Source organism: Trachemys scripta, chromosome 6 (genome assembly GCF_013100865.1).
Source record: "Trachemys scripta elegans isolate TJP31775 chromosome 6, CAS_Tse_1.0, whole genome shotgun sequence".
Taxonomy (NCBI): domain Eukaryota; kingdom Metazoa; phylum Chordata; order Testudines; family Emydidae; genus Trachemys; species Trachemys scripta.
The window spans coordinates 92,786,447-92,801,197 of NC_048303.1; the positions used below are offsets into that span (position 1 = coordinate 92,786,447).

Consider the following 14,751-nt stretch of genomic DNA (forward strand, 5'->3'; position numbering starts at 1 on the left):
AGCAATGGCCAAAGAGGCATACCAGGTCACCCAGAATCACAATGTGGACAGAAACACCACTGAGGTCAATGTTGTTCAGTGAGGATAGAATTCCCCCTTTAAAAGTTCAGAAGTTTCAGAAATTCTCGCACCATGCACTTTGCCTGGCCAGTGAACACTTTATGATGATCCACTAAGTCCTAGATAAACCCTTTCTGTTTAATATACTCCATACAGGGTATGTTGGTGAGAGGCACCATAGTGGACACCTGGGTTTGATCAGTGGCTCCTACATAATCCAGGAGCCCCTTACTGCTTAATCAGTGTTCCCAGACACACTTGCTACCTTGTTCATATGCCACTACACTACACTATGCATTGTCCTCAAAACCTCTATCACAACACAACAGTACTTACTGCAGATCTCCCAACCCCAAAATGTGACTAACAGGCTGTTAACTACTGGGGACAGCCAGTTCCCTTTGGGACATCTGCCATTCTCTTTTTCACAGTGAGGATGGCTCTCATCCTTATGGTCTGGTGGTGCAGTTTTGGGGCCAGCTAACCAGAGCTACAGAAAACTCTCCATCTTCACCATGAATGGCTGCTCTTTCCAGATCTCAAGTACAGTTTGGTCGCACCAGTCTATGGTTGTGGTCTGGACCCAGAAGCAGCCCTCCACCCAACGAACATCATCTTTGAGTACATGCAGCTATCTACTTGGAAGGTGCAAGACAGTTGCAAATAGCTCTGTGAGATGCTCGCCTTGGTCTCTGGCTCTCCACAGGCACACCAGCTTCCACTGCCTGACTGCAGCTGCCTGCTTGTCTGAAGTTCCTGCAGAAACCTTTCCTGATGAGCAAGGAACAAACACTGAGCATTCACCCTGGCCTCCATTTTGAGAAAAGGACCAGGAAATGGTGCCAGCTTCAGGGAACTTATGGAACTTCAGGGAACTCCTCTCTTTTCTCTCAATTCCCCTCTCCAAAATTACCTCAGAAGGTCTTCCCACTACTTCAGGGAGCTGGGAATTGGGGATACATATTCAGAGGGCAGTTTAACTGCACTAGTGTAAAATGTGGGTCTCAGGGCAAAAATGCAATGGTCCTAAGCCTAAAGCAGCATGTGGATATGCTGCACTGTTGGTATTTACACTGGTGCTATCCCAGTGGTTCCGCAAGGATGTGGCCATGGTGCAACAGCTTTAAGTATTGTTCATATGCTGTTCATTGCCACCCAAGCAATTATATTCATTATGAAGCATTCCCAGAGATCCTGTGCAGGTGCAATGCTGGCTGTGCAAGTGACTGGGAAACAAGAGCTACATCCATTTTATTTGTATAAGATAATTCCTCAGTGCATCCTTTGTATCTGATCCAAAACACACAAAGTACAGCACTTTCACATAGGGAGTCTGTGAATGAGTTTGACATGCCTGAGAATAGAGTTCTCAAAGAGAATAAGCCAATTTCCTGCTTCTTCTGCCTTTCTGCTAGAGCTTACTATTTAGAGCTCACAACCTACATATCAAAGGGCCTATGAGTCATGTCAATAACCATGAGTCACAGAAACAACCTTCCTTAACAACTCTGTTCTGTAATTTTTTTAACCCAATACTGACGGCATGGTTGAAGTGACATTTATGTATTAGCATGACCTCACCGAGCTAGTGCAAGTGGGTGTTCTCAAGCAACAAGCGCCACTGTTGTTCTCCAGAAATACCGAAGGGAGCGGCGAGAGTAAAGAAATGAAGAGGTCTCATTTCCCCACCATTTTTTAAAATCAGGATTTCCATTGCTACGGTGAAATGAAATGTTTAAACAGGAGAAGAAGAAAAAAAGGCGCCTCACTTCCACAGTGACGCCCAACGCCAAAATAAAGTCCATTTGATACCAAGACGCAGTGGGGCAGATTCACTGTTGGGCAGCACAAAGGGAGCAGAGACTGACGGCAACCTCCTAGCTGGGAATTCCCCTGCCCTGGGGGAGTCCCCAGTGGCCTCAGAGCCAACACCTGTGCCACTCTTCTTTCAGCCCTGAACAGAGGGGGCATGTTGAGGGTGTGGCTAGAGTGCAATGTGCTCCAGCAATCCCCAGCTGACAGACAGTCCTTTGGGGACCATTGACACTTGGTGTGAGTGAAGGTAGCCCCATGGCTGTTCTAATCCGTGCCTGGGGTCTGGAAGTGAATCAGGAAGCCATATTCAGATCCCTGACAGTATGCCCTTTGCCCCACAGCTGGACCCAGGAGATGCTGGATGCAGCAGAGAGTCTGGCCCAACGTTTCCTAGTGGTCAGAGCAGGGGTTGCCCATCCTGGTGCTCTATAGCATACACCTCTGGCTGCCCCTTTCCCAGGTGTTATCAGAGTGCATATGTGATACAGAAATCATTCCCCCTCTTGAGGTCCAGTCTCCATTCCATGCAGATGGCCAGATTATCCAGGAAATATGGGATCTCAAATACTGCCAGATTAGTTACCCTGATACTGCCATTCCCAGTGAATCGGATAGTGAGGTGATGGGTGTGGTACAAAAACCTAGATGGAGATAGACAGATACACACAAGTAGTGGCACGGCACACTTCACCTCCACTTTTTTGCCACAGCTGCTCACTGCAGTCTTATTTTGTAAAGCTTCACTTCTTCTGCTCCTAAACCTCCCTCCTTTCCTTTCTACCTTCTAATCAACAAAGAGTTTTTATAATGGAGAATTTCTGATATAACATTTCTGGCAAAATCTAATTTGTATTAAAGTTTTCAAAACTTTTGCCATCTGTGGATGTTGTTATAAATGAACCAGTAGTCATACAAATAGTGGCAAAAAAACAAATAGGATGACCCCAGTAACAGTGAGCTGAACCCAAATGTTCTCACCTTTTTTTATAATTGTTTGCACTGCTCTAGCTGTGTGTGTGAAGGGAACAGCATAGACATGCCTTTTAGTCAGAGCACTGTAAGCCCCTTGAGCAGGATGTGTTTTAGCTTAAAGTGGGAACCCTTGATGACATCTCTAAATGTCATTATTCTAGTAAACTGAAAAGTATAGCTCCTCTAAAGATGAAGTTTAGCATTCTTAGTAAGATTTTAAGAGCATCAGAAAGACATTATATGAGCCATAACATCCCTAAATGCTGCAATGCCACTTTTCTGAAATATCAAACAACTTTGGAAGCAAACCTAAAGCAGAATACAACACAATCTGCAGAAAAGCTGTAATATAAATAGATGCTAGATAAAAATAGAACTGAAATAACACATGAAAGAAAGCAGGTAGTTACCTCTCTAACTGAAAAACAAAGATGAAGGAAAAAACAACGAAGCAGTCACCAGACGAGGAAACAGTGTCCCAGGTAGTACAGGACAATACTCAGCTGCAAAGAATACTGCTCCCATGCCACCATTCTGACAGCCTCCTAGCTAACTATGCATTTATAATGCACATGCCAAAATGGTGTCTGGGCACCTTCGCTGGTGGTGTTTCCAGCAAAGTAAACAGAGATATTTAGCCTCTGGCACTGACTTTGGAACATGCCTTCTCCTCCTTCAGTAAACTCCATCAGCCTACTCTCCTGGAGACTTCAACAGCAGCACCTACCATACGTTAGTCTCACATGACTATCACTTTGAGATCTATAGATAGCAAGCACTATATAAAAGTGCAAAGTATTACTGTTATTATTTTTATCTCAGTAGATAAGGAATGGCCTCCACGTACCTCAGAAATAGTCTAATAATGTGTGTTCCAATGGTACCCAACGATGCTTCACAGGACTATCACTGAATGCCTGAGCATCAACACGCAAGATGAAAATAGCAACACTAGGAAAAACAAACAAATGGCAAACAAGTTGCTAGTAACTAGAAATAAGAAAAAGGACACGGGAAAGACCTAGGTCCACCAGTGCCCACCCTTTTGCAATTACAAGAAATCCACCATGTTTTTGATAAACACTCATGATGCTGTCAGATGATGCATGACCAATATTCTAGATCAGCATTTCTCAGCCAGTGGGTTGCTTACCCTGGGAGGGGTGGGGGAGTCAGGAAAAGCAATCAGGAGGGTCACAAGGTATTGACAATCTAAAATGAAAAATATGAGGCTCTCCCCTACTCTCCATGTATCTTTACCTTTACAGGTCAAGTTTGCCCTGTCAACCTCTCAAAACACACACACAAATTCTATAGTCTTATAATCGATACATTTTTTATTCTTACTTTTATAGCAAATGTAAAGGGGTCATGAAAATTTTTGACTTTGAGTAAGGTGCTGCCAAACTGAAAAGGTTTAGAAACACTGCTCCAGATGAGAAAACAAGCCTGCTGCCAATAAGGCATAGGAAAAATTCCTTCTTGTCTCCAAATCTGGTCATCAGTTCAACCATGTACATGAGAGCAAGATTCACTATAGCTAACTATTTATTCCTGTTTATATACCAGCAAAATATAATTAATTAATAGGCAAAAATCTGCTCTCTCTCTATTGCTTATACTCCATGTAAGTTTTATAAGTGCATGGGATCATGTACCTTGCAGCCCCTGCTTGATCCTGGTCTTGCTCATCCACAACAAGTCACACAACAACTGTTCTACACTACTGCTTCTAATGTGGGTAGGGGTGGGGGGTTAAACAGGGTCACTGATTCACCCGAGGTATCTGGCAGGATTGAAAAGTGTGTGTGCCAAAGGCCTCAATCCTGAGGTCATACCCTCACTGTTCTACTTGATGTACATGATATGTTTTATTCATCACCTGTGTAGTTGACTCCAGCAAGCTTTGTGAGAACTCCTTTGGCACAGTCATTCAACCTATCAATGAAGGCTCACTCAGGTCCACGATCAACTTATGAAACAGTAAACACTTTATTAACTAGAACCAGAGTGACAGGTCAATTCAATAGCTCAACTGGAGCAAAACTCTTTGTGCCTGAATCTGGACTCTTCTATCAGCAGGATGCATTGAGATGCTGGCCCCACACCCTGGATTTTAAAGTAGTAATGCACAACACCACATCTCTCTCTTACATTTCAACAAAACACTTCTCTCCTCTACTCCATTTCCAATAAGTGACAGTATATCAACAATCAGCGTCTCTGGCATCACACTTGATCCATGAAAGTCTTAATAGTTGTGGGTCAGAAGTTACTAGCACTTAATCAACTGGATTTCAGCCTTTACTGCTGATGCAATATAAAGTATTTATAAGTGCACGATAGCTATAGCTAATACCCTCTTCAGGTGAATTTATGTCAGTGATATTTGATGTGGCTGACATGCCCTCTGGTGAGAGGGTTACAGTATGATAACAGGATGTTTTGCGATGGTTCATGACACTATTCAGGTGGCTATTCAGATACAGTTGGCAGGCTGTGTTTCTCTTACTGGTAATGTATGCCCCGCTCATATGTGCCTTCTAATGTGTCTTTAACTCCCACTAGTAGATGTGTCAATGTACTATGACCATGGCTGTAGACTCATGACTCTCTGTGTTCCACACTGCCAGCTCTGTACTGTAATTCACACTGGATCCCCATGACAGAAAACAGGCAGTAGCCTGGCCATTTGGTCATAGTATCTTACACTTTTTTCCCTGTCACAGTCTTAGTTTTGCATCAACTCTTTGCAGTGTTCTGGATTGTAGCACCATATATCAGAAACTATTTCAGCATTTTGTCCATCAATACCTCTTGCTGGAAAGTGCTTCAAGACAGTCACATTTCTAATCTCTTCCTTGCCTGATATAATTATTTTGTGAAACGCTGATTTAACTAATTCTCTCAGCCCTTATTTTAGATTGTGCTTACCCTGGGCTGGAATGGCCGAGCTGCATACCCCACATTACACATTTCTATGCTCGCAAAAGGAACAGTGGCACCTAATAGTTTTCCAGGTGTGGCATGCCTTTCAAACAAGGCTTTTCATTTTGTAATCACAGTATTGGCTGATTTGTATGGTAAACAAAGGACTTCTGGATACTTGGAGAAATAATCTATTAGAAGTAGACACTGTTGAAATATTTACCACTATCCAGGGCTCCATGTCTAGTTGACAGCCGGTATCAAACGGAGTGCCCCAAGGGTCGGTTCTGGGGCTGGTTTTATTCAATATCTTCATAAATGATCTGGAGGATGGCGTGGACTGCACCCTTAGCAAATTTGCAGATAACACTAAACTGGGAGGAGTGGTAGATACGCTGGAGGGTAGGGATAGGATACAGAGGGACCTAGACAAATTAGAGGATTGGGCCAAAAGAAATCTGATGAGGTTCAACAAGGACAAGTGCAGAGTCTTAGGATGGAAGAATCCCATGCACTGCTACAGACTAGGGACCGGGTGGCCAGGCAGCAGCTCTGCAGAAAATGACCTAGGGGTTACAGTGGATGAGAAGCTGGCTATGAGTCAACAGTGTGCCCTTGTTGCCGAGAAGGCTAACGGCATTTTGGGCTGTATAAGTAGGAGCATTGCCAGCAGATTGAGGGATGTAATCATTTCCCCTCTATTCGGCATTGGTGAGGCCTCATCTGGAGTACTGTGTCCAGTTTTGGGCCCCACACTACAAAAAGGATGTGGAAAAATTGGTAAGAGTCCAGCGGAGGGCAACAAAAATGATTAGGGGGCTGGAGCACATGACTTATGAGGAGACGTTGAGGGAACTGGGATTGTTTAGTCTGCAGAAGAGAAGAGTGAGGGGGGATTTGATAGCTGCTTTCAACTACCTGAAAGGGGGTTCCAAAGAAGATGGATCTAGACTGTTCTTAGTGGTGGCAGATGACAGAACAAGGAGTAATGATCTCAAGTTGCAGTGGGGGAGGTTTAGGTTGGATATTAGGAAAAACTATTTCACTAGGAGGTGAAGCACTGGAATGGGTTACCTAGGGAGGCGGTGGAATCTCCTTCCATAGAGGTTTTTAAGGCCCGGCTTGACAAAGCCCTGGCTGGGATGATTTAGTTGGTGTTGGTCCTGCTTTGAGCAGGGGGTTGGGCTAGATGACCTCCTGAGGTCTCTTCCAACCCTGGTATTCTATGATCCTGTGCAGAGCCGTCCCGTGGGGTAGGGCGAGTTGAGGCAACCGCCTGGGCCCCGTGCTTTGGGCGACCCGGCACTTTGATAAAATCAGGACTGTCCCAATATTTAGCCCTTTGTCCCGTGACCCGACCGATGTATGATCAGGACGCCATTTGCCCCGATATTCAGGCGAGGAGGCAGGCGGGGAAGTGAGGCGGGCGGATGGTGAAGAAGAGAGCGGCAGTCGGACGGGGGGGGCGCACCGGACAGACAGTGAGGAGACTAGTGGGGAGGCGAGCGGCAGGCAGGTGGGTGAGGGGGCCAGCAGCAGGTAGGAGGGGGGTGAGGAGGCGAGCGGTGGGTAAGGAGGTGAGCGGCAGGCAGGTGCACCAGGCAGAGGGCAAGGAGACTAGTGGGGAGGCTGATGTGTCCCAGACCCTGCACCCCCCAGGGACAGCCCTGATCCTGTGCCAAGGTCGATTAGGTGCCAGTGAGGTCATAATGGATCTTTGTTGTGCAACCTTTGTTCCTGACATATTTTGCATCTTTCTATTGTTTTATGTCGAATCAATAAACGGTATGCGACTCATTCTTTTTGTTCTCTGAATGCCCTAATAATATTTGTCATTTATTTACTGCCTTCACCTTCCAAGCAGCACAAGAGCATTAGCTAGATCAATGACATTTTGTAACTTGCTAACTTTATTGGCCTAGCTGCATAATTATCAAAGCAAATCTTGTGTATGTTTTGTAATCAAGCAAATATAAAAAGTTAACTTGTATAAAGGAATAATAATTAACAATTGTTCCTTGAAACCCGTACTCTGTAGAATTCCTTTGAACCTTCCATCCTCATTGAAGTGGTTGAGCAAATGCCATAGAACTTCTAGTACATTTTATCTAAATTGGAGAAAAAGAGTCTCCAACTTCTCAGCTTTTCCAAGGTAGGGTAGGACTTACTACTGCTCAGGTTACTGATCAGTTACTATTCCGATCTACAGAGCAGCTCTCAAACATAGAAAGCAACTAATTAAATCCATGTGTTGTACAATAAAAGGAGCAAATTGCACTAAGTGAAATGAAAGATTGAAAAGTAGAAGCAACAGACAGGATCTATGACCACCTTCTAATGCTGCTGCAATCTCTTCTGCTGTTCCTAGAACTATTTTGACTTCACCTCCTATTGTTGCTCAGCATCAGAACTCAAATTCTAGCCCACTGTTAAAATCTACCAGAAGGATGCAGAGGGTTTAAAAAAATAAGAGCAAGAGAGACTGAAATACTACTGAAAAATGATTGAGACTCTGAGATTTTATAGAGCAGTAGGCCAACCCCCCTCCCCAAAAAAATAAAAATAAAAAAGTAGCATAATGTGAATGTGTGACAACACCAAAGGATTTTTAAGGCTAAGTAAATTATGTGACCAGGTTTTCTGGAAAGCAATCAAAACAAACACCACCTTCCCCCAGTGAATGGTTTGCAATGAGAGGTAAAAAAGGACTGCCTTCACTCTAGCTTATACATGAATTTAACCAAAAAAGGGTTTGTGCAACAAAAGTTGACATTGCTGAAGCAAACAGAAATACTTGCCAGCTAGCAATTTTCTACTTCCCCTGAGGAGGCCCAAGTTCCTAACTCAGAGGAACCCAAGTACTTGCCAAGACAACATTCTTATAGTGTTACTGGGTGATTCATCCCAGCTGGCCCATCTCTGCTACTCTGACAACCCCAGCATTTAGCAGCTGTGATCATTCCTTTACTTAAAAAATAAAAAAGAAGAAAAAATAGTCTGTTAACCTCTGCCAATCCCAATAAGAGTCTATGCACTCCATCACCTTAGGGAAAGAGATACAATCTAGTTACATGTTGCAACCTAACTTTGAAGTGCCCTGAAAATCACAGAAACAACACTGTGATCCACAAAGCCAAGTTAGACTATACAATGCACAGGGAGAGGCCGCCTAGGAATGCAATCCACAAAAGCCAGAAGGCTAAGTGGGGAGCCACCTAAGTTATGCCAACAACAGGGGTGTGTGCTAAGCCTCACCCTTCTCTCACAGACAGGGACCTATCTCTGCTTAGCAATTCAGGAACAGTCAGATGGCTTAGGTGCCTAAGCCATTTCTTGCAGGAACACGTTATGTGCCTGTCTCACTCCATACAAAATGGGGTGATTGGGGTACCCACTTTATAACTTTTAGCTCAGTGGTTAGAGCACTCACTTGGGATGTGCAAGTGCAACTTCTCCCTCTGCCAGAGGAGGAGAAAGTATTTGTACAGGGGTCACCTTCCTCTCAGGAGAGTGCTCTAATCACTAAACTCTGGGACAGTCTGATGTGGGGGCCTCCTCAGTGTCTCCTGTTGAAGTTCCATTGTGGATAAATAATGAAAGAGTGATTGGAGCAAGAATACTGGACCCAGATCTTCCACGTGGGTACCCTAATCACTGGACTACAGAGTCATTCTCACTCTCTCTTTCTCTGGCCCAATGACTATTAAGTGAAATAGTCATTGGGTCACAAAGCAAAAAAATGACTCTACAGTCCAGAGCACCCACATGCTCCCACAAAACATAAATTCCATGATTCGATCAGCTCTAGTATAACATTCTTGACTTTTCTTGCTATTCCCTATGGCCTGTGCTCCCAACATTCTCACTAAAGCTCCACTAAACACACATCTGTATCCTTCCTAACTTAAAGCTTTCCTTTGACTTAAATCAGAGGAGGGCCAGGCCCAGAGCATGTGTTGCCTTTTGTTGGTAACAAATCTCTGAGAGTTCACACTTTTCAGCATGGAGTTCTTAAAGTGTTGCTCTCACCACTCCCACAACTTTGCAAAAATGTAAAGCCCTACAATAAAGAACCCCAGATATCTATTTTTTTATTATTTATAAAAAAGTCCAACTTGTTACTTGATTTTGAAATCAAATTTCAGACTTTTTATGTCTACCCTGGATTCTAGTTAGAGTGCAGAGTCTCCAGGGGTTCCTAGCGATGACATCTGGGACAAGAAGAAGGAACCAGTGCAGACATCTGTTAATAGAGTATAATGGAATAAAATTCCCCTGAGCAATTATCCTTTCTACCTCCATTGGATCTGTCTTTCCCTTTCCTTAAGGCCCTATTTCTCACCTTCTCCATGCCCCACATTCTTTTTCTCATCTCAAGGGGCTTTTCATCTTTCACGCCCTATGAAGTTCTCCCTCACTTTTCTCTCTTCCCATAGATCCTCTCTATTTGGTCTAGACTCGACTGCTTTCTTCTTACAGTTCAGGCTGTCTGTTGGCATCTCTGTCTCTGGTCCTATATCCTGCACAATGAGAGATTCACACGCATGTACAGCATAGGACAGGGGTGGGCAAACTACAGCCTGCAGGCTGGATCCGGCCCGTGAGCCGTTTTAAGCTGGCCCACGAGCTGCACCATGCGGCTCGGCCCCGCTCCGGCGTGGGTGCTGGGTCGGGGGCTGCACCACACAGCTCAGCTCTGCCCTGGCACTCTGGCCAGGGCGCAGGGTTCGGGCTGCACCACATGGCTCAGCCCCACTCAGGCCGGGTCACAGGGCCGGGGCCACATCACGCAGCTCCCAGAAGCTGCGGCATAGCCCCATTCTGGCTCCAATGGGAGCTGCAGGGGTGGTGCCTGTGGATGGGGCAAGGTGCAGAGCTGCCTGGCCACGCCTCCGCATAGGAGCCAGAGAAGGGACATGCCACTGCTTCCGGGAGCCGCTTGAAGTAAGCGCCGCTTGGAGCCTGCACCCCTGAGCCTCTCTCTATGTGCCAACCCCCTGCCCCAGCCCTGATCCCCCTCCCGCCCTCCGAACCACTCAGTCCCAGCTCACAGCACCCTCCTACACCCCAAATTCCTCATCCCTAGCCCCACCCCAGAGCCCGCACCCCCTCCCTCACCCCAAACCCCAATTTTGTGAGCATTCATGGCCCACCATACAATTTCTATTCCCCGATGTGGCCCTCAGGCCAAAAAGTTTGCCCACATTAAAGAGATATACCTCTTGAAACTTTGCAACTCCTTTTTTTAAATTAAAGCAATTTATTAAGGACAAAAAACAGTGTGTAACCAAGTTAACAAGGCCTATGACTGGCTATCATCTTGTACTTTGTGAATAGTATGTTTTAAAAAACGGAATTCTCTGTGACATAATATAAATACAGTGATGTGATCTTTTTCTATAGATCCAAAGATCAGTTTTTGTACATTGAAGAAAAACGGAGGAAAAACACAACACTTTTTAGAATTAAAATAGCCATGCGCTTTCTTTCTTATCTGATGGTGTCAGGTCACCATTGTACATGAGCACATTGGAGATGTGTCAAAGCAGAAGTGATTTGCTGTGGCTTCATTTTAGCAATATCTTGTTGGCTGAGTTGTTATGCTGATAAAGCAAAAGCAGGGTTGATATACAAATTCAGATCCTATTTTATTGGAACCCTTAAATCGATACTTTTGGGTTCCTGGTGGCTTAGAAACATCTTTGTCCTTCTCACCTCACCCTTGCCTGCACTCTGCCCTGAAGGTATCTTAGCCGCCCACGATCTAGTCCACAGAAGGAGGGATTCATGGGGAGCAGCAGCGGCTCCAGTTACCAGCGCTCCAAGTGCGTACCTGGTGCGGCAAGCCACCGGGGGCGCCCTGCCGGTCCCTGCTAGGGCGGCAGTCAGGTAGCCTTCGGCGGCATGACTGCAGGAGGCCTGCCGGTCCCGCAGATTCGGCAGCGGGTACGCTGAAGCTGCGGAAACGGCACACCCTCGAAGGCAGCCTGCCTGCCCTGCTTGGGGCGGCAAAAAAGCTAGAGCCGCCCCTGATGGGGAGTCCAGAAGTTGGTATCATTTCAAGTTTTTCTTTTTAAATTATGAAAAATTCCCGTTGTGTGGGTACTTTGGAAAGAAATGAGTGTCTAGGAGGGGAGAGATTGGTAGCCTGGCAAACTGGGATAGCAGTAGGGTGACCAGATGTCCTGTTGTTATTGGGACCATCCCAACATTAGGGGTTGTGTCTTATATAGGCAACTATCCTTCCCCCCACCTCTCCCCAAGTGTCCTGATTTTTCACACTTGTTATTTGGTCACCCTAGATTGGAGCAGGGCCGCCCAGAGGATTCAGGGGGCCTGGGGTCTTCGGCAGCGGGTCCCGGACGGAAGGACCCCCCCCCCCGCCGCCGAACTGCTGCGGAAGAAGCTCCGGGGGCCCGGGCGCCACGGGAGTTTTCCGGGGGGCCCGGAGCGAGTGAAGGACCCCGCTCCAGGGGCCCCGAAAAATTCTCGTGGGGGCCCCTGTGGGGCCCGGGGCAAATTGCCCCACTTGCCCCCCCCCCCCGGGCAGCCCTAGCTAGGAGAGGGCAGTCCCATTTTATTTGCAGCTTAAAGCTAACAGGCGTTGGACTCCAGATCTATCCCCTCCCCTTCCCTTTTCGGTTGTTTTTGTTTTAAGACATGTAGCCAATGCAGTTCGCACAAGTGTTTTTCGCTGAGCGCTGACGGCTGACACCAGAGTAGCAGGAGTGTGTGTGTTTGGGGATGTGTTTGCACCCCCAACGGGTGGATCATTGCCAGGTCCCGCTCCTCCTAATCGCAAAATACGCTGCTCCCAGCCCAGGTGCTCAGCAAGTAAGCGGACTTTGTTTTCTGCAGGCAGGAGCTCGGAAACCTGTAGCGTCCAAGGCGACTCGACAGCAACGGGGAGGAGAAAGCGCCTTCCAGCGCCAGTAACCACTCCCCAAAGGGAAAGTCATTAGGGGGTGGAGAGACAGCGCTAGGTGCAGGGGGAGCCGCTATTGGTACGCAGGGAATAGACAGCAGCCCCCTGAGTGCAGGAGGCAGCCAGGCAGAGCGAGCGACAGCCCGGAGCAGCAGCATCCCACTCCTGCCCGAACCACGTTTCTCTCCGCGGCAACTCTGAGCGCCACCGACCGCCTCCCTCCGGGCACCGTCATGGACTCCCCACAGAAGCCGCCCCTCGCTCACCTCTTCAAAGGGACCTTCGTGCACGCCAGCCACTCCTCGCCCATGGACGTACTGCAAGGCCACCTGCTGGGCGTGGGCGACGATGGGAGAGTGAGTGGGAGGCGCGGGGTGGGCGGGGGTGTGAAGGGCGTGGTGGTGGTGTGCGGGGGACGGGGGCTGGAATACCGGGGCACGTGTGGCAAGGGGGAGGGGCTGGAATATTGGGGTGCGGGACAAAGGGTTCTGTGTGTTCTGTTGGGGTGCCGGGCGCGGGCAGAGGTGCGTGTGTGGAGGGGTTAGGTAATATCGAGGTGTGTAGGGAGGGGTAGTGCAGGAGAGGAGGGATGGCCTACTGGGGTGCCTCTGTGGGGGTGTGCATAAGAGTGGGAGGATACAGTGTTGGGGTTTTGCATGTGGTACCATGTGGGGGTGAGATGGGTTTTCTGTAGCGTTGCATATGTGTGTTCTAGTGGGGGTATGTACATGTAAGGTTAACAGGTGTGTGGTTACTGTGGGCGCATGCATGCTGTGTTTTTGAGTGACTTTCTTTGCGATCTTACAATGAGGTTTTTAGCCGAGGAGGGCATGAAGCAGAGTGGCCTGACGCGCTGTCAAAAGGCAGACATAAATGATGTGGATGAATTTTTTGCATATCTTTGGAAGATTTGAAATGCTGTGGTATATTTATTTCCAGCTATACAGATGTCTCCCAAAGTATTCATTTGCTCTCACTTGTGGCTTGAAATTGTAATTTGATTTCTTGAGTCAATGTTCTGCAAAGGGTAGGGGGGAAAGTGTTCCAGATTCATTTTTGCTGGAAGAGGTTGAAAATGTTTAAGGAAACAAGGTAAATTGGGGGAAGCAATAGAAACAAATATTTTATGATCGGTAGGAGTTAGCTAGAGGTAACAGGTAATTCAAAGAGTTAGCTTCATAGACAGGATAAACCATTTGGCATCTTTGGAGGAACCTGCCCATGATGTATAGATTACTTTATTTTCACTGTTTTCAAAACAGCAGTTAATTTGGACCATAAATGTTTCCTCCAGTTTTTAATTTTCCATTCTCAGTAAAAATAAAATTCAGACCATATCTTTTTAAATTATTTTTATAAGAATAGCACAATTCTTTGTGTAGTGATGAATAGTCTCACTAGACATTTTCTCTTGTCAGAAGCAAAAAATGTATATACAGAGTAATAATTGACTGATGACTACAGAGCTTTGAAAATAGAAAGTACTCTATGAAATAAGAATTATTAATATAACTCATGGATTACTGATTCAGTGATGTGAGCCAATTTAAAAAAAAAGAAAATTACTCTTATTAATTGTGCAAGAACAAATATGATGGGGAAGCTACGTTATTGCCCTAAGAATATTAAATCTAGGCCTCAATCCTACAATGAACTCTGCCCAGGTAGATCCTTGAGCCTTGTGGAATCCCACTGACTTCAATGGAGCTTCATGTGTAGATAAATGATAGAAAGATCATTTTCATTACCATGTCTCCTCTTTGTTATAAGGAGAAATACAGCAATTTATGTCGGGCTTGCATAAAATTTGACAGGCATGACTAGCAGACTGAACTTGGAGCCCTTAAAAACACTCTCTCCTCCTGCCCCCTCCCCCTTGTCTTATTCTCACCCTGGCCTGAATTTTGCACTTTGATCTGACTGGGTTTCCATCAAATGCAGATTTGATTGCAGGATTAGGACCTAACTTCCTCTTTCAGGGGCCATTGTGGGAGCCCCTTCTTATGGCTCATTAAGGCTTGCTGTAAAACCCACTGAAGTCAAAGGAAAGA

The 14,751-nt window shown here is 46.2% G+C and overlaps 1 protein-coding gene across 1 annotated transcript in view; it reads left to right on the forward strand.

Annotated features, from left to right (window-relative positions):
* The first annotated feature begins 12,449 nt into the window (after positions 1-12,449).
* GDA (guanine deaminase) overlaps positions 12,450-14,751 on the forward strand; it is a 34,274-nt gene continuing 31,972 nt past the window's right edge. Inside the window, exon 1 of the mRNA XM_034774834.1 lies at positions 12,450-13,056. Coding sequence (XP_034630725.1) covers positions 12,934-13,056 — 123 coding nt within the window. The 5' untranslated portion in view covers positions 12,450-12,933. The remainder of the gene's footprint in view (positions 13,057-14,751) is intronic.